The following is a 27,396-nucleotide window of genomic DNA, read 5'->3' as shown; positions in this document are numbered from 1 at the left end:
ATACTAAATCACACACAAACCTTTTGTCTGTCTGATAGTGCAAAATTTATCGTACTTGTTACAAGAACTGTCAGTTTTAATGTAAATATATACCTTTTTATTGTAACAATGTGGAATTTAATAAAAAATACAATGTTGTGTTTATTCTTTGTTTTATTTCCTTATTCCCGTCAAAATTACGGCTCCCATAATACACGTAAGTGGCACCATCTATTGGTAATGCCACGAACTACAGATTAATTTCAGTGTATTACAATTTAGCTCTCGTCTTAAAATTAAGAAACCCGTCCGTTTCATATATAAACTCAGTATTCAGGAATAAATCAGGAAAAGTTAAAGCTGATTTGACAAATGTTTTATTTCAATTTATAGATGGTAACAAAACTGAGTTAACCCGAAACAAAGTCCAAAAGTAATGTCGATATTCTTTTAAAAAAATGACAAAGCTTTGCCCCAAACATAATAAAAAAAAAACAGATAACTAAAACTCCAGATTAATTGGAGTCTATATATTTTACAAATATCGAATCAAATTTTATCATATTTGTGCAAAAATATTAACAAAAAGTAATATAATATGAAACGTATAGTTTTCATAAAATATGAAAAATAGAAAATAAGGAACACAATGATCTAAAATAATGTTATAAATACATAATAAACTTAAGGAGACTTTTACTTTCTCAATTAAAAAAAAGCGTTTGTAGTTGCAGTTGGTTATAAAAATTATAAAGGGATCACTTGTTCTATATTATTTAAAATGAGAGAGCCACAGGTGGCGTCTGTGAGAGTCCACGACTCAATTCCGTACAACAGTATAGGAAAGGCATAACATCGTAGTAACCTGTTTTTTATGGGTATTGATAAATCATGACATTTTTTTGGATACCTCGAAACTATCTTATCACCGTATAAAAAATTATTACAGTAGACTCCCTCAATAACGAGAACTGAAATGGCGGACTAATTACCTCGTTATAAGCGGATCTCGTTATATCAGGCAACAATAATATTGTGCATACATATGAATATATAGTTTTCTAAAACATTAACTTCCTATAGTGAAGCCATTCGGAGCAATATAAGATAAAAAATTGTTAATTCGCCATAATAAATTGTAAATTTTCTTAAAATATTCAATTCGGTCCATAGATAAACAGAACAGGAAGAGGTTTATTCGGTGGTGGATTTTATTACAGCACTATCCTCGATAACACAGATGTGTCGACACAGTCAGTTGGGGTATTTATTTATAGCCATTACAGCGCTAAAAACAGGTAAAGATACATATTATATGATTGCATTTTTCCTCGTTATAACCAATATACCTCGTTTTAGAGGTGTTACAGTTCAATAGGAATTTCATGGGACATCTAGTGTACCTCGTTATAAGCGAAATCTCGTAATAACCGTGTTCGTTATAGAGAGAGTCTACTGTATAAATATAAGAGTTTTTTCTTTAAAAATATGTAAAAATTGTATTTTTTTCAATTTAGAAAGTAAAATCCCCTGTAGTCGTTAAGACCGAAGTCTGTATCTTCTGGGACAAGAATGTTTAATTGTCACATTTTTTTTTAAATATTTCCAAATATTAATAACTTTGTTAGATATAAAAAAGTGATTTGCACTCAATATAAATTAATTTTTCCATCTACTGAACGTCAGTAAAAATACATTTAACATTGTTATAATAAATATAAACATCGCAATGTAGGCATCAACTTAGGTTTTCAGAATGAGTGTTCATGATTTTTATTTCCGATTTATAAATCAAGATTAGATGTACTAGGCGTCAGAAAATTTTTACCCGTGTAGGAACCATTATGTTCTAAGCACAGTAATGAATATACAGTAACCGCCATGTTACTAAACACACGGCCACATTGAGTAGTAGTAGTACCGGTAGCAGTAGTAGTTCCGGACCCTTCACTTTTTGCACTGTTTACTTTTATGCCGAGAAGTAAACAGATTGAACCTACAAAGAAAAAGTCCCTTGACGTAAAAGAAGAAGTATTAAATTGGAGAATATTTCAGATGTCATTGAATAACCTATAAATTTCTAATGACGTTTAAAAGGTCAGAAAATGTATATAAACATAGAGAGTTGACAGAGTTGGGAATATAAATATAAACATGTCAGAGTTGGAAACCAAAGTAAATTATAAAATAGGATTTTGGAAATCACAAGAGCCACCATATCTGATTGAAATCAAAAATAATTTTGACAAATACCTCATTAATCTATATAAAGAGAACATTAAATCCTGCTTTCAGATCTAACTGAATTATCTTACGGGAACATTTCAGACAATTTTCTCAACCCACAAAAAAATGGAAACCTATACTCATCAGGAATTTCTTAATGAATTTTCAGCTTCATATGGAAAATATACATGGGTATTTACAGATGGTTCTTTAGATCCCGAGTCGAGGACAGTAGGTTTTGGGGTATACATACCTTCAATAAATTATAACTATGCATCCAGATTACATGAGCACACTCAAATATGCACTGCAGAAATTATTGCAATTAACAAGGCAGTATCTGTTTGTATTGAAAAAAATATTAAAGAAGCAATAATTTTTTCAGATGCTAAAAGTGCTATTCAAAAATTACATAACACCACCTGGGGGACAAACAACCATATTGAAAACCTAACTAAAAGACTCATTATTGAGTCAATGGAAGCAGGATTTAATATAATCTTAGCTTGGATTCCAGGCCATACTGGAGTAAAGTGGAATACAGAGGCTGATAAATTGGCAAATATAGGGAAGACTTTAAATGTTCCTGCAGACATTAAAATAGATAAATTTGACTTTTTGCCTTTTATTAAACAAAAAATTGTAAATGAGTTTAAAGTTGAATGGACAAAGCAGTTTAAAACTAAAGGGAAATGGTATCAACAATGCCAAAGTGATTTTTCTATAAACCCTTGGTTCCACAAATTCACATTTGTGGATCGAAGGCACTTGACATCAATTATTAGAATGCGAACGGGCCATTGTCACACACCAGACCATTTGTTTAAAATTAATTGTAGTGATACTCCTTTTTGTGAATGTGGACAAATAGGAAGTATAACTCATATGTTACTTGAATGCCCAATTAACAAAACAAATCAATTTGACCTCTATCAGGAACTTGTTAATATAGGAAGTCCAACCCCCATTTCAATACAAAATCTCCTACATAATATTAATGACCAAACCTTAAGGAAGATCAATCAATTTTTAACAATATTTCAAATTAAAATATAAAATAAAAATAGTTATTTGAAAATCATATCACAATGAATTTAAAGAAGGGAATATGGAAAAATCCAGACCCTTTGAAAAGAGGATTCCCTTCCAGTTAGTCTAAATACGAGGACTGGCCAAGTACCTAAGAGGTGGAGGCCATGAAACTACAAGAAGAAGAAGAAGAGAGTTGACAGTTTATAGAACCATTTATAGAACAGTTGTATTTGAAGTTTATTTGGTGCATTAGAAATACAAAAAAATATTCGGTTGATGCTCTGGTTATAAGGGACCTATTCCGTTATAACTATAACTATAACCGTTCGCCTATTGGGACCGTGCAAGTTCGGAAGAGCGACACCTAGTGTCATAAATCAGCAATATGTTTAGTACTTTTAATTATATTGGCCAATTATATGAGTCCTGGTTACTGCATAATTGTCAAGACCATAGCCCAAAAAAGAATAAGAAGAAAAAGTAAGATTAAGGTTATGTTATTAAAAGGTAAACAATGGGTAAACATTGTCAGAGGTATATATTAACATAGAGTGAGCCTACCTTCCGCGCTTCCTGCCTACAAGATCTCATGGATTGGTTTGCGGCATCTCTTTCTAACACATTGTATCGAGAAACTAAGATGACATTAAGTGTGAGTATAGGTATGGAAGGGGAGGACAACTGTCGCAGCTTTACTATGCGTAAGAGTGAAAGAGCACTAATCCAAATAAAAGAGATGGTGTCGTCACTTCGCTCTGAATGATACTCTCTCTATGCTAACATATAACTCTATGAACATTGTATGTAGTAAATAAAAAAATTTTAAATGCAGTATTACAAGTAAAATATGGTCCCTTTCACAGGCATTTTTCAGTGCGTCACAAGTGAGAGAAAAAAGGTAACTGTGATAATACACATTTATAACATGACATTTTAGTTAAATCTGACAGTGACAGCTCTCAGAATCGCAATCAGCCAAATATGAAAAGGGTACTGCAGTATAACCCTTTTGTTTGCAATTTGGTATAAAAACAAATCAATTGTGTTTATTGCATTTATAAAATGGTATTTTCTTTGATTTGTATAGTCTTATAAATTGTACAGATTATAGTCGTATATATAATTCATAAATCATTTTTTGTTCGATTATAGCGCCATCTATCAACAGCTAGAATAAATATGAGAAATGACTGTAATCACGGAAGTACGTTTTTTTCTGCCACTTCCAACTTAATGCGTTAGAAAGAAATCAAAAACTGTGACGCACTGAAAAGTGCCTATGACAAAGAGATTACAATTAATTAAATTCACTTTAATAATTGCATATCAACTCAATAATGCTTGATTTCATAATGACAAATTAAAGTACATTTTAACTAGGATTCATTTAAGACTAAAGTACAAAAAGTTACTTACTTCTGCTTTATTATGATGGAAATCTACTTTTCTCTTTGTATTAATTTGTGCTTAGAAGTTGGAAACGAATAGAACTTAAATTGACAATTTTTGTTGAATTCTTACAATTTATAACACAGCATTTGCGAAATCCCACTTTCTTCGATGACAGTAGGTATGAAATATGACAAAATGACAATTTCAATTGACAATATCAATTGTTTAAGAAATATGCTAAGAAAGTTACAAGATTTCTCCGCTACTCGCGCACGATAGTTTCTTGTATCCCCTCCAAGTACTTGCACACAGCGAATAGTATTATTAAACGGGTATATTCAATACATTCCAAACGAAGTATCATTTAGAAAAAATTAGTATTTTAATTAGTGATTCATAGATCAGAATAAAGCAACAACCCTCAATTCGAAACGCTAAATACGAATACCCACGTCACAGTTTTTTTAAAACAGTTCCATATCTGCAGCACAGCCAAGATCTAGAAAATCATCGTCATAACTATTGAGTCCTCCTCTTTCGGTGTCCAGTGCATCGTTGGAGTTAATAACGGGTGATGTAGAGCCTTCCATTCCGTCTCTACTGTTGTCGCAGTGATCAGTCTCTGGAGTAGGAGGGGGATTGACGAAGTCTTGATCACAGCTTTCTTTATTCTTCTTTGTTGAATTCGCAGTCGAGAACGCTTCTGCTCGTGTCAAAAGCTCCGGTAATATTCTTGGATTTTGAGCTTGAACTAAAAAACAATAAGATTTGTAGATATTTTGTAAAGATACACTTTACATACAAATTGAAATACAATACAAACAAGAATGTGTGTGTACTTTGTATGCACGTAAGAAGTTATACTTCTATTATTATGATTTCAACGAAATATATATTTTTTAAACAGTACAATTGTATTTTTATTTAAATATTAAACTAATTTTAATACTTCAAATAATTCCTAAAGTTAAAAATAACGTCAATACGTCATTTTATATGAACTGTAGCCTCCCCGCAATTACTTTTCCCTTGATGAATCGTCGAATATCTACAAACGTTAGATTTTCTACTCATATTTTCAATTTTCTTGTCATCATATAAAATATTAATACTAATTATCCTATTCCCAACGAAGACAAATCCAAAGACACAAAAATTATAAAAAATATATTTACTAAAAACACCAACATATTTTTTTCAAACTTTATTTGCACTGATACATATGTAACTTGAAAGATTTAGCAACTAACTTCATACTGTCGGTATGAGCGTACTTCATACTGTCGCCTGTCGCTTTTATAAAATTTCACTCTGAACATTTTTCCCAGTCGCGCCTAAAGAAGTAAAACTTCAATAATATAAAAAATCGGAAAGATAAGTCAACTTTGTTAAGGGTGAGTCTTTCAGTGAATATTTTTAGTACAAGGCTCAGCCCTTAAAAATTTTGGCACAACTCATTGGCTTTAATTTTAACAAAAACAAAATATAATATCCAGTTGCCTTTGTCTGAATATCCCAAAAAGTGAAAGACCATGTGCATGTACTGCACAGGTCAGAGAGATTGGTGAAAAAAGCAAAAAACCAGTTTGGAATGTCATAGGGACTGTCTCATCAATACAGATCTAAGAGTGGAATTGAGGAAGAATCATCTTAAATATCGAAAGTAAGTGTCCCAAATACTCTCAAGTGCAACTCCTTCGTATACCAAGATGCTGTCGACAACTGCAAAATCAATGAACAGGTAGTTGTTGATGGTACGGTTATATCTTTCTATCATGCCATCGAACTGAGGATCGTCTTCTTAATACCCAGTAAAACCATCATGGTCTTTCAAACTTCCGATTCAAAGTTACGCCCCTGGTCGGAATGGAGTAGAAGTGGAGCCCCATGTCATAAAACAACATTCTCAAACAGGTCCTCATCAACTGTGAATGCTTCTTGGTTGGGGTGCTACTACAGTTGAGTGCGGGAATCTTTACCCGTGCGTCATCATTTAAAGCATAAGAAATAAGTCGATGATAAGTCGGAAATTGAAATTTACTAAACGCAACAGCAAGTGACAGTAAGTGACTTGCTGTTGCGTTTAGTAAATTTCAATTTCCGACTTATCATCGACTTATTTCTTATGCTTTAAATGATGACGCACGGGTAAAGATTCCCGGACTCAACTGTACTTCGGGTCATTTGGAAATAAAGTACATAACAGACACCAAATACTTATTTCCAGATGGTGTTACTGAAAATTGTCCCAGAATGTCAATAACAACTCATTCCCTTGGAGTGCGATGATGTATTGTTGAGTTTTCCAAAGTCTTGTGTTAGGGCCCTTCTTACCCACCATTCTTCCACATCTTGCCAACAATGAACCCAGCGATACCTCTCACGGCCTCGCACCAGGGCCCTATTGATCTCAAAATGCCCGCAGCGGCTATCATGGAGTTCTACAAGGATATCCTTTACATATGTCCTTGGGAGAACAACTTGGGACAGTGTTCTTGTTCGATCTGGATCCTCCCATTTACGAATGATATCATCATCTCGCCAACACAAGGAGTGACTTTAGATCTGGATCTTTCTTCTTCTCAGCCTGGAGGTTTTTTATTAGGGCTTCTTTCTCACTTCTGTCCTATATGGTTTTCAACTGTAGAATCGGCAGTTCCTCTCTTTGTATGGTCTTGCTCTTTGAGAGACTGTCCGCATTTTCATGTCTTCTTTCTGCTCGGTGGCGAATGTTAAAATCATAGGTCAGTAGCTTCTTCAGCTATCGAGCTATCTGTCTTTTACATCTCTAGATATTGAGGAGCACTTGCAAGGCAAAATGGTCAGTTGTTATCAGGACTCTTCTGCCAAAGAGGAAGGTATGGTAGTATTCTACTGCTTTGGCGATCGCCAATAACTTCTTTCTGGTGACACAGTTGCTTTCCTCTGCTTTTCCCAGTAGTATGTATCCTATGACATGGAGACACTCCCTCCTAGACTTAGCATCACTTTGAATTGGAGAGCCAATTTCCAGCAGAAAATGCTGTCTTCAGTGTGAACTGCAACTTGCCACTTTTAAGATTCACTATGGTAAACCATTTCCAGACAGTCAAGACTCTAAGGGTATCATCAATTCTGTAGCTGTCTTGTAAGCTGACTATCTTGGTTATGCTATTCAATCTTCTGTAGTCCACACAGAATCATGTGGAGCCAATTTCTTCACTACCAATACCACTGGAGACGACCAGGGGTTACTTGACTCTCTGACATTTGTTTCCACATATACATATTTATGAATGGCAAAAATATTAATTGTCAGAAAACAAATAATGATAAAAATAGGTAAAACACTTACTTGCTTTTTTCCGATCCAAATTTTTCTGTTTTTGTTTTTTCTTCGTGTACTGCTTAAACCGTTGTCGCTCTTCTCCAAATATTCTATTTTTTTGATCTAACGTAATATGGTAATCATGTCTTACCAAGAACAAGAAAACACCACCTGGTGTTCTTCGACGGGTTTTATTCTGCAATAAATAAAAGAGATATAACAGTCTTATATTAAACTAAAATTGTTACTAAAAATTGTACTCGTGTTTTTTAGTATCAAAACTTAAAAAAAACTCCTTGTAAATACTTTCGAACAATATTTGACTTACCATAATTAACATTCCACCTTCTTCCTCAACTTTTTGGGTTTCCTCGTAAAATTCTATGGCTTTTTGTTTTCCCATAACATTTATGACACTTACTGAAAAGCAAATAAATAATTTAGTTGCTTTACAGATAATTTTATAAGTTTATGAGCCTACGTTTATAAGAGCTAAGAGCAACAAGAGCCGAAATAATATTGAAATTTTCGATTTTTTTTAAATTCATATAAAAGTTATGTTAAAAGTACATAACTTCAAGAATGCTCTCTGAAAATTTCACATTGATCGGAACATAATTATTGGAAATACAGCATGGTGAATATCCCTACCTTCGACTCGCCTTACAGCAGCTTCACGCCAGCGCGCTTAAGCGTCGTGAGAAACATTCAACAGCTGTTCCCCTTTTTTTTTTTGTAAATTACTGCTCAATTCAAAAACACATTCTGGCGTGCATCACTTTACACAGACAAAATTTGACAAGATTTGACAAACAAAAAAGAAATTGAAAATAAAAGTTGTCAAAACTTTAAACATGATTTTCTCAAGCAGTGGAGTTAAAGAGTCCTTTAACAAACTTCTAAACTGTACCTGTACACACCAACAAGATGGCTTTCATATCGTTGCTGATTTGCAAAAAGGAGCCAAGTAACATTTTTATATTTTTACTAAGTGGAACTAAGTTCCTTTTTACACAACCAGTTTAAAAAAATGTTCTTGGCACCAAAAAATTATGAAACCATCACAACAACAGTAAGTATTACACTTGACCCCTTTTTACAGAATAGGTAGAACCTTCGTAATTATAATTTTTGCACATAACATCTCTTTTGAATAAAATGTCACTTGGCTTCTTTTTGCAATTCAGAGACGATATACTACTTGCAATAAAAAAATTCTTGTGATGAACTGTAAAATTAAATACAGTTTAATTACTTACAAATTAACTCCTGTTTTTCTTCATTCAATTTAGAGGCAATTTCACTGGCAATCTCTTCTGCTGCATTATTTAATGTAACTGTTAAGTCAGGTATAATTCTGGCCTCCCCTCTACTTGTATCATCACTAGGTGATCTCTGTATATGTCTGAAATTTAAGATTTAAAAAAATTTAAAAACAGGATGTAGCACTCCTGTGAGAATGATATCTGGAATGGAAATCGAAACATCAAACATTAAAGTAATTTTCATTACACCAATAATTGTGGCTCAATCCCATATAAACAAAATACTGAAATTAGACATGTGAAAATATTTAAAAAACAAGAATTTACTTGTATTTTCTGTGATGATTATGATTATTACAATAAATTTTAAATAACCACTACAACAGAAACTCAAAATCGTATATTGTAATCATATAGCGTATAAATTAAGCCTCAAAAGAAATAGTATAACAGTATCATGGTACTGGTACAAGAAAGTTGATCATATCTACTAGTATCAAAAGGATGAATCCATATACAGGGTGACTCATTAAGAATGTACAATCTCTGAGTTGTAGATTCTAGACCTCAAAATATTAGGATTTGTTGAACAGCACAGTTATTTTGATTAATGTATTGTTCGCTTCATGTTTAACTTTCAATTTCTCGAAAACTAATAATTACTGTTATGAATGAAGAGTATATTATTGACATAGAAAGTATTGGAGAATCTAAAAATTGCGCTAAAATAGCAATTCCGTCAGTGGAGCAGAATTTGAAAAGGGTCTTTGGGAATTTGATTTTTCGTAGTACTCCTCTGGTAGAGGCCAAAAACGTTTATTTAACGTAGAAGGGTGTACAGTACCTGCACTCTCTGTCAAATATGATAAGGATATGTCAAATAGTTTTAAAGTACTGGGTACAAATAGTTTTTAAATTTTTAAATAAAACACCCTATAACTCAGTAAGGAGCCACATTTTATTTAAGTGATTTGGGTTAAATCTTAATATTTTGAGCCTAAGAATCTACAACTCAGAGATTGGATATTCTCAACGAATCACCTTGTATAGATAAGTTCGTTAATATCAAATATTGGAAAATAATACACCAAAACAAAAGAAATAATTTAAATACCTACCTTAAATTAATGTTATCTCTATCACTTCTGGTCCTTTTATTATTTGTTCTTTCTTTGATTTGACTAAACCTATTTACATCTTCTTCATCATCGTAGTATCTTTGAGCTATAGTATAATCATATGATTCTACATCTCTCGATCTATCTCTTTTGTCGACATCACAGTTAACTAGAGTAGCTGCTAAAGTTTCTTCTTGTAGCCTGCTGCTCCATATATCATACTTCTTAGGTTTTCTAGTTCGTAACTGTTGTATTGGTCTTAGAGATACTTTAGGCTTTTTCTTGGTTTTCATATTCGGGTCAGAGTCACTATCACTATCATTGGATATAATAATTTCCTCTTCACTTTCTGATTCTACGCCTAGATGTGGTGGAAGTCTTGGTAAAGGTTGAGTTTTTGAATAGTCACTGGGTCGTTCCAGGGGAGTATACGAATCTGAGTCATTGGAAATCTAAGATTATATGAATTCAATTATTAGTAATACTATATAAAATTTTACAATACATACAGGACTACAATAGAGGAGTGCAATTAGAACGAAAACATGCATTGTTTCGGAAAAATTCAAACATGCTTATATTTTTCTAAAACTTTTTTTGTTAGTTTATATACATGTTAAAGTAAAAAGTTCTACTCTCAGATTTGGCCGCTAATTGTTTAAACAATAATAATTGTTTTGTATAAATAATTTTAAAAATATCGATAAGTTCATTATTTTACTTTGATCAAATATGTTTCTATTTTGTTTTTGATTATGCTGAATCCGAATATGGCATTGCAATTTGAAAATTCTTATACAGAAGCTCTTATACAGTGTGTCTGCGTCGCTAGGAACCACATGGAAAACTATTTTATTATCAATTTTACGAAAAAAATGTATTCTTAATAAAATGCTCTGGATAGTCAAAAATCTAAAACTCAACCAGATATCAAATTTTACCAATTTTATACGAGTTATGTCAAAAATATGAATTTCGATAAAAGAGTAAAGTAGCTTTATATTCCAGAATATCAAAAAATGCTATTATGAAAAGTTGTTTGAAATTAGAAACTATGCCTAAATATACAATTACATCATTCTAATCGAAAAAAAATGTCAATTTTTTCTCAAATTACCGATACTCATCATCATTTTGTTACAATTATGATAACTATTTTATTATCACTTTTACGAAAAAAAGTTATTCTTCATAAAATGCTCTCCCTGGTCTAAAATCTAAGATACAATCATCATATATCAAACTTTTTTAATTTTATAAGAGGTATGTAAAACATATGAATTTTCCTTAAGAGTTAAGTGCCTTTATTATTCACAACTAGCTATAATACCCGGCTTCGCCCGGGAGTTGATATGAGATTACGCGGTAGTTGCAATAAAAAAATAAACTATGACGTAATAGTAAAAAAATTTATTGAAAACATTCGCTCACACTATTTGCTTATAAACAACGTTTTTCATTTTATTGTCTGGAGTATATATATATATATATATATATATATATATATATATATATATATATATATATATATATATATATATATATATATATCTATATATATATATATATATATATATATATATATATATATATATATATATATAGATTTTTCGGATTTCCTACCCTTGAGCAAGCTACATATAGCTGACCGTGAGAGAAGCAGGGTTCTTTGAGGTTAATCTTATATTTTGAAGAAAGTGTTTTGATTCTTGTGTTTCCCCGGTCATGTAATGTAGAAATTCCTGTGGAGGTGCTTCCAGTGGTGGTAGTCGAATTTTTCCATTCATGCAACAGAGACCTGCTGTTTCTTTACTGAATTTTTTCGCGTGGCAAAATTGGCAAATGTTATCCATTTTTCCGATCACAACATGTTTATGATTGTAATATTTTTTCGTCAGTTCGTAGTGGAATGCTTCCTTTGTTAAATTATCTTTTAAAATTCTCGATTCTTCTATACTTTCGTTCTCTTTTCTTTCTTCATTTTTTGTGCTTCTCAGAGTTCTCATCCTAGTTCGTTGATTTTGTAAACGTGCTTCGCGCTCTTCTTCCGTTTCATTTCTTCTATGTTCTTTTTGTTTCCGCCGTTTCGCTGCAGAACTGGCAAGATCTCCTCCTTTTTTACGTCTAGGCATTGTATTCTGTAAAATATAAATTAAATAAACATTTTATAGACAAACAATTAAAAGAAAAAGAAAAACAACCATTAGAATTAATTAAAGACACTATTAATTATCTTTTCAAAAATAATTATTTTTTCAAAAATAATTAATATAAATAATTAATAATCAAACTGAGAACTTCCTTTTTCTGAAGTCGGTTAAAAATACTTACATTTGATATTTCACAATAAAGGCTCACAGACGACTTTTTTCTTCTCGCCTTCAAAATCGAGAATTAATTAAACACACTATTAAAAATAGTGACACGTGATACTTCAAAATAAATGCTCACAGATAACTTCTTTCAGTTCCTTTCGCAATCGCTTTTCAAATCGAACTAACTCTGGCGGGTGATACCGGGCCCTTATATATTCAGAGAGCTAGGCTCTAGCATATTCGGAAAAGTTCGAGAGTATTTTCTTTTACACATTCTAGAATGTACTCGACATTATCGTCCGCCGTAACAATAAGTTCTGCAGCTATAGCATAAGTAGTAAAGGCGCGAAATTTGAAAACTTAAATTTTTAAATATTTTCAGAATTAATAATTAATAATTTGAATAACTAAACTTATCTCGCTTCAACTCCAAAATATATATATTTATTATATATAATGATGATAATGATGTTAATACCGGAATATTTAAAAGTTTGGCGAAGGGGCAAAATTGGGAATATTTAAAAATTTGGTGGAGGAGCCAGGTCTAGTGCTAGCCAAGCTTGCTAGGAAAAGCCCTTATATCTTTAAAAATACGCCCTTTAAGTTAAAACGGGAACTTACTTGTTCGAGCGGGGATAAAGGGCTATTGCACTATATAAGTCCCTTTATCGTATCGGGAATCCTTTTTAAGTTTTATCGGCACACACATTTTATCAACTTAGTTTTATTATATATAATGATATTTTAATTAGAAGGATGTAATTGAACACTAAAACAAATTTTTTATAACTTTTTTTCGTAAAACTGATAATAAAAAAGTTATCAATAGGTTCCAAGTTACGCAGACATACTGTATAAGAGCTAAAAAAATTTTTTTTGCTGATCATTTATTATTGTTGAAGCTTATTATTAAATATATTTTAGGTAAGTTTTACAGAAAATAGTTTTGATCGCTTTGTATAAACATTTTTTTAGCAGGTAATTTTCGGTTTTTGTATTACATTTTTGTTATCTTTTTTAATTTTCTTAAAAAGAAATAGTCTATTTCATTTATAAAGTAAATTAATTTAGTGCATTTTAAAGATTACATCCTAAGCTTTAAAAAAGCACTTATAAAACTGTAATAAATCTGTTCAAACTTGAGTAATACCGTCTTAAAGTGGTGGTAATTCTATAAAACTACGAAGATTTCAAAAATTACAATTTTTGAGACGTCATATCATTTGAATTAAATTTTTGAGATTTTTTTTGAATGAAACATCATTTAGTAAGATGCTTGAAAGGTAAGTTGTGCAAAATTGAGAGTTTTATAAGAAAAATTGTATTAGTTACACATTTTTAAATCGTTTTTAAACAAAATTCATGTAAGGCTCACTTTCCGCCCACACCGTACTTATGCCCATACATTTTATTTCTTTCTATTATAACCATAAGATAGCTTAATTATTCTTCTTTCATGTTCAATTTGCAAAATTTTATTTGATCAATTACTTAAAGAATTACATTAAAATAACTCAACCGTGCACTTCGCCGTACGTTAGTTTACAGCGCGCCAATGTTTGTGAGAAGGGTGACTTTAGCGTTATAAATAAAAAATTATAGAAGATATAGATTTCATTTTAGAAAATTATTTATATAAGGTTTTTTTTTGTAAAATTTTCTGAATTTTTCAATGGTCAAGTCAGTTTCTTTCTAAAATTTATATTTTCGGAGTTATTTAAAAAAAACATCTAATTTCGTAGTTCATTTGTTCAATAAAAAATGAAGCACCCACTTCTCGAGTAGAACTTTTTGATATGTTGTTTATTAAACATTTCTTAATGAAATTACAAAAAGTTCTATCTTGTTTGATTTTTTTCGAAGTGAAAATCTATATGCACTCCCCTACAAGTGAGAGAACCACAATAACAATCTACTAATAATACAAAGACCAGAATGCAGCATTGATGGAAACGACCAAAAAACAATGACCATAGAGGAAGAAAAATTGGTCACAACAGACAAAGAGGTGAAACAAGTAATAAATTCCATGAAGAACAATAAAGCTGGAGGACCAGGAGGAATTGTGGCAGAGCTAATCAAATACGGAACAGAGAAATTAAGCAATATGTGAAAACTACAGGGGAATAAGCATCATCGCTACAATGGGAAGACTGTATGGCAGGATCCTGAGCAACAAAACAGAGAAAAGTATAAGGTAAAACTGGTGAAGGGCAAGCAGGATTCACAGCAAGGAAATCATGTCTAGATCATATCTATACAATACAACAGAAAATAGAGAAGAAAAGAGCTAAGAACAGGGATGTAGACATGGCCTTTGTAGACCTTAGGAAGGCATACGAGGCAGTTTCGGATAACAAGAATCTCAGTTAAAAATAACATTGTTTTTTGTATTCTTTTTGTATCAAATTACATTATTGGAGAGATATAGTTGCAAAACATTGTATTCAAAAGAAAACACAAAAGAGAATAGAAGATTTCTTTAAAAAACACTCTAAATTACTTCGTTTTCCTTAATTGTATTGCGTTTTTTTAATCCACTATTTATTGACGAAATTATCGAAATTGTCAGCAATTTCAATTAAATAATGTTTCGGTTAAAAAGGTTTCGGTTAACTGAGGTTTTACTATATATATATATATATATATATATATATATATATATATATATATATATATATATATATATATATATATATATAAATCGGCAACAACATAATTACCAACTTAAAAACAACAAAAGGACTAACTACTGCAGGGATGCCGAACGTCACCAACTCCATTTAAAATACTTTTAGAACATACACTAACAGCTTGGAAGTCAAAACGTACGGGTATGAGAGTACTGATTAAGGATAATTATCTCTACAAATTGTGTTTAGCAGATGACGAGATGGTGATGGCTCAAAATGAGGAAGATATCTTACATAGTATGAAAACTAAAAGAGGAATACAGAAAGGTTTGCCTGGAAATAAATATGAAGAAAACGGAATACTTAGCAATATCAGAAGAAGAATTTGGAAATAAAAGAACATGGAGATATACAAGGAATAAAAAATTTTACATACTTATTTGGGTTTTAAATGTCGAAAAATGCAACAACAGAAGATGAGATAAAAAATAGATTGGGACAAACAAGATCTTGAATAAGACAACTCCATAGTGTAATGTACAGTTACGATCACTGAATAGTTTACACCTCAATTTTTATATTGTAATACTGTAAAATTGCAGTATCTGTAGTAACGGAAATGGAAATTGCAGTACAGATCTGATAAATATCAAGATCAAAAAATTTCAAAAAGTCAATACTTGTCAAAAATTTCGCGAGTTGAAAAATAAAATAAAACGATATCAAACTCCTCCAAAAAAACTTCTTTGTATCCGCTGTGAGCTCGTACGTAGAGGGGATATTTACAAATTCTCGAGCGCCAGTAGTGGCAAGTCTGTAAACGTTTACCGGAAATTTGACATAAATGTCAAAGTGATTAATGTAAAATTAAAATTAAAAACATTAATTATAAAAAATATTAGTTGGTCAAAGCTGTGGTATATATTTTTACCTTAAATATACTTACGTTTTAAATACTGAATTTAAGTTTTTTTAATGTTCCGTAATATGTAATTATAATTTAATCTAAAAATCTTAGCGCCATCTACACGATAATTGTGAAAGTATCCGAAGTAAGAAATTCATATTTATATCAATAGAACGTCAAAATGATTAGCAAAATCTTAAAAAAATCGATTACAATTTAATTTATTTTTTGCGTTGTAAATGTTAAGCGATAACAATTAAATAATAAATTTAAAAATTACCGGTGAAAGATAATTCCAGTAATCCGCTAGGAGCGCCACCAGCGAAGCTCACAGCGTATACTTCCCATTTTGTTCATTTTTTTATTTAGCTTAATGCCTCGGCAACTAATGGTCCTTGGCATTTTTGTTAAATTTTGTAAAATATATTTATATTGTTTTGATTTTTTAATTTTAATCAACCTATTCTAGATACACCACTGGTAACGTCACTTTGACGTAAAAGGCGTTTAAACAAGGTAAACTTTAAAAAAATCGGCTCCTAGATACGTAAGCCTGTAAACTATTCAATGATCGTAACTGTACAATAAAATTTCAAAGAAAAAAATTATAGGTAGGTACAGTAAAACCTCTGCTAACCGAAACTTTTCTGACTGAAACATCGTTTAACCGAAACGGCTGATTTCGTCAATAAAAAGTATATTTTTATCGCAAAACAGAAACAATTCGATGTTAATTTGTCAACATCGTCAACATTGCTTTCATATAACTAAAGAACGCAATTAAATATACAACACATTACGAAATCACCTCATAGTATCTTTTAGTACCAAGTTTCACTATTTTATTTATTTATTTTACGGGCAACCCCAATTCTATAAAAATACATTACATTTTTTAATTGAACATAAAGTGTTCATAAATACATAGTGTACACATAAAAACAATAACATAATATGATATAAAAAACAGACATACATAAATATAAATATAATATAGAAGTAAATATGTAATAGCAAGTAATAACATAAAAACAAGTTAACAAATTACAGACGTTTCACTCAAATATTGATCCCATGTAAATTTCTTTTAAAACGATTGATGGAGTTGTCAAACAGTTGTAAATTGTAAAGGGAGTTTGCTAAATTCAAGACTCTGGGTACGAACGAAAAAAGTGAATAATTAAACCTATGGAATGGTACATAAAATGTTTGCACTTGTCTAGTTGTGCGAGGAGGTACAAACAGTGCAATCTTATTAAGTAGGTGAGAACAACAAGATCTTGAATAATAGCAAAAGGTCCCTTTGTTTTCTCCAGCTTGCAAGAGAGGGGACCTGCAGTTGATGCTGCCATACAGTGTAATCTTGATAGGTATGAAGCTTAAAAGCAATGTAACGGAAGAAACTATTTTGGACTTGTTCAAGTTTGCTAATGTAGACCAAGTAGTGTGGGGACCACACTGAAGAACAATACTCGAGGTGAGACCTGACCAAGGAGAAGTAAAGAACTCTAATACTGGATACGTTTGTAAAATCACAAGTTGTTCTTTTTACAAAACCCAGCATTTTCATAGATGTTTGAATGACATTAATGATGTCAGTATTGAAACAAAGATAATTTTCCAGTGTAATCCCCAAGTCCTTGATTTTATTTATGGTGTTGAGCAATTGGCCATCAATGTAATAGTTTGATAATATTGGCGGGTGAGTACGGTTAAAGTTAATTACATGACATTTGCTGGAATTAAGGTTCATACCGTTAAGTGAACACCATACAGAGAGGTTAGTCAGTTCTAATTGCAATATGGCAGCATCATAATGATGATCATTTTTATAACTTTAAAGCACTTCAAGTCATCAGCAAACAGCAAGGCATTACAATCGTGAAAACAGTTGGTAATATCATTAATAAATATATTAGAGTAATGGACCCAAATGGGACCCCTGTGGTACACCTGACTTAACTGAAAAAGTTTGCGAGTAAAAGTGGTTCACTCGGACCTGTTGAAATCTTTCAGTTAAATAACTCTGTAACCACTGCAACAAAGGTCCACTTATGCCATAGGAGCTAAACTTTCGAATCAGGAGTTCATGGTTAACTCTGTCAAAGGCCCTGGAAAAGTCAGTATAAACTGAATCAACTTGAACTCCCTCTTCCAAGGCTTCAGCCAGAAAATCAACATAGGTCAACAAACTCAGTTCAGCAGACTTACCTGTAGTAAAACCAAATTGCTGAGAGTTTAGGATCCCAAAGCTATCGAAGGTGAGGAAATCAGTAATAATACTCTCAAAAACCTTTAGTATAGCACTAATAATACATATAGGGCAGTAATTGCTAATATTAGATTTATTACCAGATTTATACAGGGTGTTTCATTAATAATTGTCCATATAGTAACTGAAGAAACCTTAGCACAAAATACGAAGATTTAACCTAAAACACTTAAATAAAATGTGGTTCCTTACTGAGTTACAGGGTGTTTTATCTAAAATTTTAAAAATTATTTTGGCTCAGCATTTTAAAACTATTCGACGTATCCTTTTCATACTTGGCAGAAAGTGTGACTACTAGACACCCTGCGAAATTATGATAAAAGAAAGTTTCTAGCTACTACCACAGGCGTACGACAGGAGATGGTGGATGGTTGACCCTTCTCAAATTCTACACCACTAGATGAATTACTATTATAGTGCCACTTTTAGATTCTCCAATACTTTCTACGTAAATAATATACTCTTCATTGGTAACGATAAAGTCATTAGTTTTCGAGATATTTGAAGTTAAATATGAAACGGCACAGTTATTTTGATTAATTTATGATATTATTCATATGATTAAAATTTAAAAATTATTTGTACCCAGTACTTTAAAACTATTTGGCGTATCCTTTCATACTTGGCAGAAAGTGTAGGTACTGTACACCCTACTAAATTAAGATAAATAAACGTTTCTAGCTACTACCAGAGGCGTACGACAGGGGATAGTGTCTGGTTGACCCTTCCCAAATTCTACGCCACTGACGAAATTTCTATTTTAGTGTAATTTTTTGATTTTGCAATACTTTTTATGTAAATAATATACTCTTCATTTGTAACGATAAAATGATTAATACATTAATCAAAATAACTATGTTGTTTCATTTTTAACTTCAAATATTTCGAAAACTAATGACTTTATCGTTACGAATGAAGAGTATGTTATTTTCATAAAAAGTATTGGAGAATCCAAAAATTGAACTAAAATAGCAATTTCGCCAGTGGCGTAGAATTTGGAAAGGGTCAACCATTCACTTTCCCCCATCGTACGCCTCTGGTAATAGCCATAAACGTTTGTTTGACATAATTTAGTAGTTTGTACAGTACCTATACTTTCTGCCAAGTATGAAAAGGATACGTCGAATAGTTTTAAAATGCTGAGCAAAAATAGTTTTTAAATTTTAAGATAAGACACCCTGTAACTCAGTAAGGAACCACATTTTATTTAAGTGTTTTAGGTTAAATCTTCGTATTTTGTGCTAATGTTTCTCCAGTTACTATATGGACAATTATTAATGAAACACCCTGTATATTGGTGTGACATAAGAAAGTTTCCAAAAATCTGGAAACTGACCTTCATCCAAGGATTTATTAAATATATGAAACAAAGGTCGCGATAGTATAAAACTGAATTCCCTAAGATAATTAGATGGTATACCATCAGGCCAGGACACTTGTTGACACTTAATGATGAAAGCTTTTCGTAAATTTTGGAAATCTAGATACGGTATGATGAGATATTGAGCTTAGACTGAATATGGTCAACATTGCAATTTAAAGTAATATCACTATAAATTGATGAAAAGTGATCTGCAAATAAGTTGGCAATATCATTGCCACATGAAGCTACAGAGTCATTCAGGATCATTGAGTCAGGTATACAATTGTTTTCACGCTTGCTACCTACAAATTTCCAAAAATGCCTTGCGTTATTTTGTATAGAAAATTTGGTGAAACGTACATGTAATTGTGATATTCTCCTTTTCATGAACATTTTTCAGTGCGTCACAAATTATAGAAAAAAAGGTAAGTCCGTGATAATACATATTTATGACATTTATTCTAACGTGACATTTTAGTTAAATCTGACAGTTGTCAAATTTTATTTTCAATTTGGAATAAAACCAAATCAATTGTGTCTATTGCATTTATAAAATGGTATTTTCTTTCATTTGTATAGTCTTATAAATTGTACAGATTATATTGATAATATTATTATTTTATTTAATAAATAATTCTTTTTTGATTATGGCGCCATCTATCGACAACTAGAATAATCACCGAACTAGAATAATTACCGAAGTATTCCCAGACGTGCCTTTTTTTCTGTCACATACAATTTAATGCGTTAGAGAGAAATCGAAAAACTGTGACGCACTGAAAGATGATCATGAGAAAAAGAATAACAACATTTAGATAGATTTTTACAATTTGTTCTCAGATGACAAAATGCAGCATAGCTTGCAGGAGTCTTTAAGGTTTTATAAATTTTATGAGCTTTTATTTTTTCATTTAACAATTGCCTAAGCTCAGCTTTGACCAAGAATACTATGTAATTTGATACAAGAAAAATCCAAAAACAATGTTATTTTTAACCAAAATTCTTGTTATCCGAAACAGTCTTCCCCCCAATTATTTCGGTTAACGGAGGTTTTTGTTCATGTCATATGTAGTAGAAGTTTGGATCATAAACAAAAAAAAACAAAGGACCATTCTAACGACGGATATGGAATACTGGAGAAGACGCTATGGTCTGACCAGAAGAGAGAATATCAAAGAGAAGAATTAAAGTAAAAAACTTGAGATATAGATGAGATGAGATAAGACTAAAATGGTACAGTCACGTATGTAGAGCAGAAAATACATGGATAAACAAAGTTGTACAATGGAGCCCAAGAGGAACAAGAAGGAGAGGATGACCAGGAAGGTCATGGAAAAATGAAGTCGATGAAGCTATGTCAAAGAAAGGATTGAAAGGCCGAAACTGGGAAGACCGTAAAAAATGAAATACCTGGCTGACAGAAGGGAAACTGCACTATACTTGTAGCTGTGGACAACCCTTTATATGGATAATATTTAGTATCAGGATAGTTTCTAAGATGTAGTATTTTACTTACTTCTCCATCTTCAAGATCAATTTCATCCTGTTCCATTATTGTTAGTAAGTTAACAGCTTATCACAGTAGAAATTATTTTCGTTTTCTTAACGAAATAACCTCATAAAAACAAAAAAACACTTCCACTTCCACTTCTTTTTTTTGGCTTGCATACAAGTGCATCTGCCAGCACATTTCTTTCGTGTTGCAGTTGTCTTGCTCTTAGCAATACTGCAGCACTCTAAAGACAAACAAGAAGATTCTACGCTTTTTTTTGACAATTACTTAATATGATAGGTTATGTTTCGGCTAACGGATTTTAGTATTTTATTTCCTGTTTCTTTATTCTTAAATATTAAAATCATTTCTTTAGACGTTCATAATATCTAACAAATTTATACGTATAGAAATATACCCTGTGATGAGAGATGTTAGTTTAGACAAATAGAACAACATAGGGATAAAACTCTTCTCGCTCCGGGGTAACGGCAGAGCTTTCACAACCCGAAATGTTACCTCGGTTAGACTAGAACCCAGGAAAGGATAGGATAAAGAAATATGGGACAATTGAGTTTGTATTTCACAAATTGACCTTGTTAATATTTAAATGAGTAACAATTAATTTTAGTTGATCAAAAGTTAGATTGCAAAGAATATCTTGTATATTAAAACTAACTGGGACCCCTAGTTTTTTTAGTTCATCTCTAAGATCAAACTGTGTACCTTTTCTTATGGGACATTGCAAAAGAATATGGTCTATATTCTCCTCTCTTCCACATTCACAGAATGGATGATCTTTTATTTTTAGTCGATATAGATGTGATCCTGTGCAACAGTGCCCTGTCCTCATCCTTATTATATTAGTCAGGTGTCTTCGGTCTATATAGGGAAATTTTTTAAACCAGGGTTTATCTGGAAATGAGGGTTGAATTCCAGAATACCATCTCCCTTTAGTCTGTGTCTGTGATTTCCAGCATATGTCATGTTCCCTCCTTATTTTACTTTTCAATATTGGCCAAACATCTGTGTAGTTTATTTTCATACTTTGTGGGACATTAAGTACTCTCCCAATATTTGCCAACTTATCAGCATATTCGTTTCCCTCTATTCCTGAGTGACCGGGGATCCAGCACAATTTATATTTTTTGTTATCTGAGTTTGCCTCTACTAATAGCTGTTTCGTTTCTAATGTGGTATGATCATTATTTGCATTTATGCCAACTTTTGTTAGTTTCTGTATAGCACTTCTGGAGTCAGTAAAGACAATACAATCAGTAATACCTCGATTCAGACATTCCTTTACCCCCTTGCCAATAGCCACTATTTCTGCTGTGCATATATTCAATGCTGATGGTAATCTAGATGAGTATGAATAGTTGATATTGGGAATGTATACACCGTAGCCTGTCTCTGCTTCCTTAGCATTCCCACTTTTTGATGCATCAGTATAGATAAATAGGTAGTTTTCACTTAATTTCTCTGTTGCTGCTTTGAATATCATATTTTGATGATGATCTGACTTGCTGATTTTTAATTGCACTGTGGGAAGTCGTGTGTATTGTATGTCCATGTTGAACGAGAAGCAGGGTATCACATTTGCTGTGTGAATTATACTTTTGTATGGTTCTAGTTGGTCAAGTGCCTCCACTAGGTATGGTCTCTCTCTTTGTTTCCAATATCCTATCTTATAAGTACACGCTTGTTTAATATCTTTGATTACCTTTAATATCGGATTATCTTGAATGCTGTACATTTTTGTCATAAATTTCGTTGCCAACCATTTTCTTCGAAATTCTAGTGCCATCTCTGCAGTTTCTGCCAGCAATGCTGTTGTAGGAGTTGACTTCATGCATCCGAGGATAACCCTTAGGGCTTGAAATTGTACTGTATCTAGCTTACGCAAGGTGTTTTTGTTTGATGGTTTTATGAATATGCTGCCGAAGTCCAAATGGGATCTCACCAGACCATAATATACCAGTAGTAAAGTGGCAGGGTCCCCACCCCACCAAACTTTCCCTATTGCCCTCATTACGTTAATACCTTTAATAGCCTTACTTCTTATGTTTTCTATGTGGGGGTTCCAGTTAAGGTTTTCTGTGAGGGTGACTCCTAAATATTTAATTTCTTTTTTACGAGGGATGATCTGCTGATCCATAACGATTTCTGGATATATGTAGCTATTACTAGTTTTTGCAAACCATACTACTTCACTCTTGTTTACTGAAATAGAGAAGCTGTGTTTCGCTAGCCATTCACTTATGTCTGCAAGAATTAAATTTGATCCTATTACTGCTTGGATTGGGTTTTGATGTTTGTTTAGCAGTACTAGATCATCTGCATATGACAATAAAATGCATTCCTCTGGTATTATTTCATAAATCGAATGTATATAGATGTTAAATAGTAACGGACTGAGTGGTGATCCTTGTGCTAAACCTTGTGTTGTAAAGGTCGGACCTATGAGATTTTCTTCCTCATCTTTGACATATATTTTCCTGTTATGAAGAAGCTTGAATGTAAGGTTAGTTAGTTCTATTGGGAGATTTAAATCTAACATTTTTTTATAAAGTATATAAATGTTTACATGATCATAGGCGGCTTTTATATCTAGGAAAATTCCCAACACACTTTTATTCTCTGAAAATGCTGCCTGAATATAAGATGTAAGAAAAGCAATATTAGTCTGAATTCCCATACCTTTTCTAAACCCTGATTGGAAGCTGTTGAATGTATGGTTATTTTCCAATATCCATTCCAGTCTGTTTTTAATAAAGTGTTCCATTATTTTGCCTACACATGATGAGAGGGCTATGGCTCTATAACTATCTACGAGTTGCGGATTTCTGGTAGGTTTGAGAAACGGGAGTATTATTTGTGTTTTCCAGCTCTCAGGAATCTCTTTTCCCTCTAGTGCCTTATTGTACATATGAAGTAAGCTTTTTAAGGCTGCCTCTGGTAAATATTTGATCATTGAATAAGTGATTGCATCAATGCCCGTTGCTGTGTCCTTTTTATTGTTTATACCTTGTTTCAGTTCACTCATGGAGAAAGGATTCTGGATGCTGTTGTTTGCCACTATCGTAAATTCTGGATCTATGTTGCATACTGATAGATTTGTTAAGATACTTTCACTGATTTGTGTGTTGGGTAGTTTTTTTTTATACCCCTGTTGTGAATTATAGAATTTTTTAACTGTACTCCATACGTAGCTCATATCAGAGTTTCTATTTAGCGTTGCACAGAACTTTCTAAAACTGTCTCTTTTTTTCTCCCTTAGAAACTTTTTTGTTGCTGCTATCATTTTTTTGGCGTGGACATAGTTTTCAACTGTGAATTGTGTCTTGAGCCTTAAAATTGCTTCTTTTCTGTCTCTTATTTTTTGTGAGCATTCCTGATCCCACCAGATGCATCCTATTCTTCTCTTTGTTCGATTTTTCATTGGAATAGTCATATTGGCTGCTCTCTCCATTGTTTGAATTAACTCTCTATATTCCAGCTGTTCTATATTTGCTGTTCGGTTTAATATGTCCTGGTACTCTTCCCAGTTGGCTCTTTTATAATTTTTCATTCCCCGATTGATGTTTTCCGGATTAATGTTTATGGAATTTTGTATAACTAGTTTTGTGGGGTAGTGGTCACTGAAGCCCAGGTCGTTTATTACTGTCCAATCACATTTGTGGGCTTGATTACTGGAGGTCATCGTCAGGTCTACTGCACTTCTCCTTTGTCCTGGTCTGGTGAGTCTTGTTGGAGTCCCATCGTTATGTATAAAAAAATTGTATTCATCAACAAATTCTTCTATATTGTTACCATTTGTGTCAGATATTTCACATCCCCAAGCAACATGATGGGCATTGAAATCTCCCAAAATGATGATCGGTCCTTGTAGCACCTTAATTAGGTTAGATAGTTTGTTTTTTGTTATTTTATTGGTGGGATGAGAGTATATATTTACTATATTATAATTTTGAATTTTAATTATTATTATTCTAAATTTGTTGGTTTCTAGGTTATTTCCACATTTTAAAATTTCGTACTTTAGATTTTTTTTAATTAGTGTTGCTATACTAGTACCTTCATTCATATCATTTCTGACTATATTATAGGTTTTAATGTTAAATTTATGTACCGGTTTTAGAAAGGTTTCATTGAGTAAAATGACATCTGGTTCCTCATCTCTGATTAGTGATATTAAATTACTAAAATTAGAGTTTACACTACGTATGTTCCATTGAATAATGTTAAGGTTTGTGTTATCCATTTTTATACTAATGTGTTAGTTACTTGCAGATGAGAACTGCATTTTTTGTTGATCTGATTATATAACTTGTTATTTTGATTACTTTTCTGGCCTATCCGAATCTTCCGAAGATTTGGACAACTCAAAGTATGTATTAATTAGATCCCTAATTTGACATTTATGTTCTATTGGTGTAATTAAAAATTTTTTATAATATTCTTCAACTCTGTTCAGATTATTTGACTCTATTGACTGTGTACCTGACCCAGCAGGATCTTCTTCTCTATCTATGTTTCTATATGGACTAGATTGAAAATTTTGAAATTGTGGCCTGTGTTCTGCCCTTTCCTGTCTTCCATTGGGGTATGATAATACTCTGTTATGTGCTGTTTTGTCAAAACTGACTCTCTTTGTTGGAGGAGAGGCGTTTGTCGTTGATGCATTTGCGTATGTTCTTTTTGACTTGACAATGTTACTGCTATTGATATAAGATCTTCTTTGATTTATCTGTATATGATTGTCCGATTGTTGCCCCTTGTTTTGTGGACTGGGGAATTCTGTTTGCAAGAATCTAAATGTTTGTGCTGTATTGGATGTATTAGGTACATATGACTTAGGGTGCAAAAAATTGGCCTCATAATGTGTTATATTTTCGTATACCATGGTCTTTTTAATGTTGCATTGCCTTTCATACTCGGGACATTTTCTGCTGGTAGCCTGGTGTTCTGTCGATTTGCAGAAGTAACAAGATATTCTACATGTCTGTTGTGCATTTTCTTCGGTTTCATGTGGGTTGCCACAGTTGTGACATTTTTTTATGCTTTTACACTGCATTTTTGTGTGTCCAAAAGCCAGGCAATTGAAACATTGGGTGACTCGTGGTATGTAGGGAATTAGCGGAATTGATAAGTAACATAATTTTATATTTCTAGGGATTATTACCCCTTCAAATGTTATTAAGATGGTCCCCGTTGGAGAGTACTCGATTGTTCCGTCTTCATTGGCTTTTTTCGTGGTAAATCTTTTTACATCTAATATCTTAAAAGGGCTTTCGCCCATATTTTTGATGTTTTCTTCTGTAAATATTGGGTTTATATTCCTAGCTATTGCTTTACAAGTTACCGAGTTTCTTGGTATATATATTTTGTATTTGTCATTTAGTTTATTATTTTTAACAAAGTTATTTGCTGCTGATGCAGATTGAAATATTATTCCTAATTTGTTTTTACCTTTTTCTTTAACCTCTAAAACATCTTTAAGTTTTAATTGAAAAATATCTTTAGCAATTTTTAGATGATTATAGCGACCTACAGCATGCCCTTTTTCAATTCCTTCAATAATTACAATAAATGGCCCTATAGCAGAATTATTATAACTTAAATTAGTTAAAAAAGTCTCCGTTTTATTATTTGTATCTTTTTGTTCGGTTTTTTTATTCGTATCCATTAGGTTCATATCAACATCTTGACTATTAAAACCAGCAAAACCTTCAAGGTCAGGAGGGACTTTCCCCCCGGAATCCTCGGTCATTATTAATTACCTTAAATATTTTATACTCTTATCTAAGCGTGTTAAATACAAATGAAATTTAAGAATATAAATGTAATATACCAATAATATTAAAAAAGAAAAGGTTTATTAACAGAGGAAAGGTTAGTAGATCTCACCACAGGTTTCAAATTTGCCTCCTGATGCGAATCACATCCGTCACCTTTCACTGCCACCGAAAGAATCCAACAAAAAAACAAATTTAATTTGAACTGTCAATTTTTGTTACCTCTTCCCTCCTTGTCATGATACCGAATGTCAAAAATCAAAATCTTCTTTTTCGTAATTAATAATCGCGAAT

General features: G+C 32.2%; 2 protein-coding genes across 4 annotated transcripts; both read right to left on the bottom strand.

The window, feature by feature from the left end:
- Nucleotides 1-340: 340 nt before the first annotated feature.
- LOC114328639 (phosphorylated adapter RNA export protein) lies at nucleotides 341-27,325 on the bottom strand. 3 transcript variants are annotated; one of them, XM_050643339.1, is made up of 7 exons: nucleotides 27,295-27,325; nucleotides 21,329-21,447; nucleotides 10,320-10,771; nucleotides 9,196-9,341; nucleotides 8,265-8,356; nucleotides 7,964-8,132; nucleotides 341-5,380 (listed from the first exon to the last, which is right to left on the bottom strand). In XM_050643339.1, exons 2-7 carry the CDS (start codon nucleotides 21,362-21,364, stop codon nucleotides 5,094-5,096), a joined length of 1,182 nt encoding a protein of 393 aa, XP_050499296.1. In that variant the 5' UTR covers nucleotides 21,365-21,447; nucleotides 27,295-27,325; the 3' UTR covers nucleotides 341-5,093. The 3 variants fall into 3 exon arrangements, with proteins under 3 accessions (XP_050499296.1, XP_050499295.1, XP_050499294.1); XM_050643338.1 differs by lacking the exon at nucleotides 27,295-27,325 and adding an exon at nucleotides 27,215-27,291 and having other exon boundaries at nucleotides 21,329-21,548; XM_050643337.1 differs by lacking the exon at nucleotides 27,295-27,325 and adding an exon at nucleotides 27,215-27,253 and having other exon boundaries at nucleotides 21,329-21,693.
- On the bottom strand, nucleotides 11,892-13,377 carry LOC126879949 (uncharacterized). The gene is made up of 2 exons (XM_050643340.1): nucleotides 12,651-13,377; nucleotides 11,892-12,457 (listed from the first exon to the last, which is right to left on the bottom strand). The coding sequence occupies exon 2, from the start codon at nucleotides 12,449-12,451 to the stop codon at nucleotides 11,954-11,956; it is 498 nt and encodes a 165-aa protein (XP_050499297.1). The 5' UTR covers nucleotides 12,452-12,457; nucleotides 12,651-13,377; the 3' UTR covers nucleotides 11,892-11,953.
- Nucleotides 27,326-27,396: the final 71 nt, after the last annotated feature.

This window comes from Diabrotica virgifera, chromosome 2, assembly GCF_917563875.1.
Source record: "Diabrotica virgifera virgifera chromosome 2, PGI_DIABVI_V3a".
NCBI classification, from domain to species: Eukaryota; Metazoa; Arthropoda; class Insecta; order Coleoptera; family Chrysomelidae; genus Diabrotica; species Diabrotica virgifera.
This window is presented reverse-complemented; position numbering and strand designations above follow the sequence as displayed.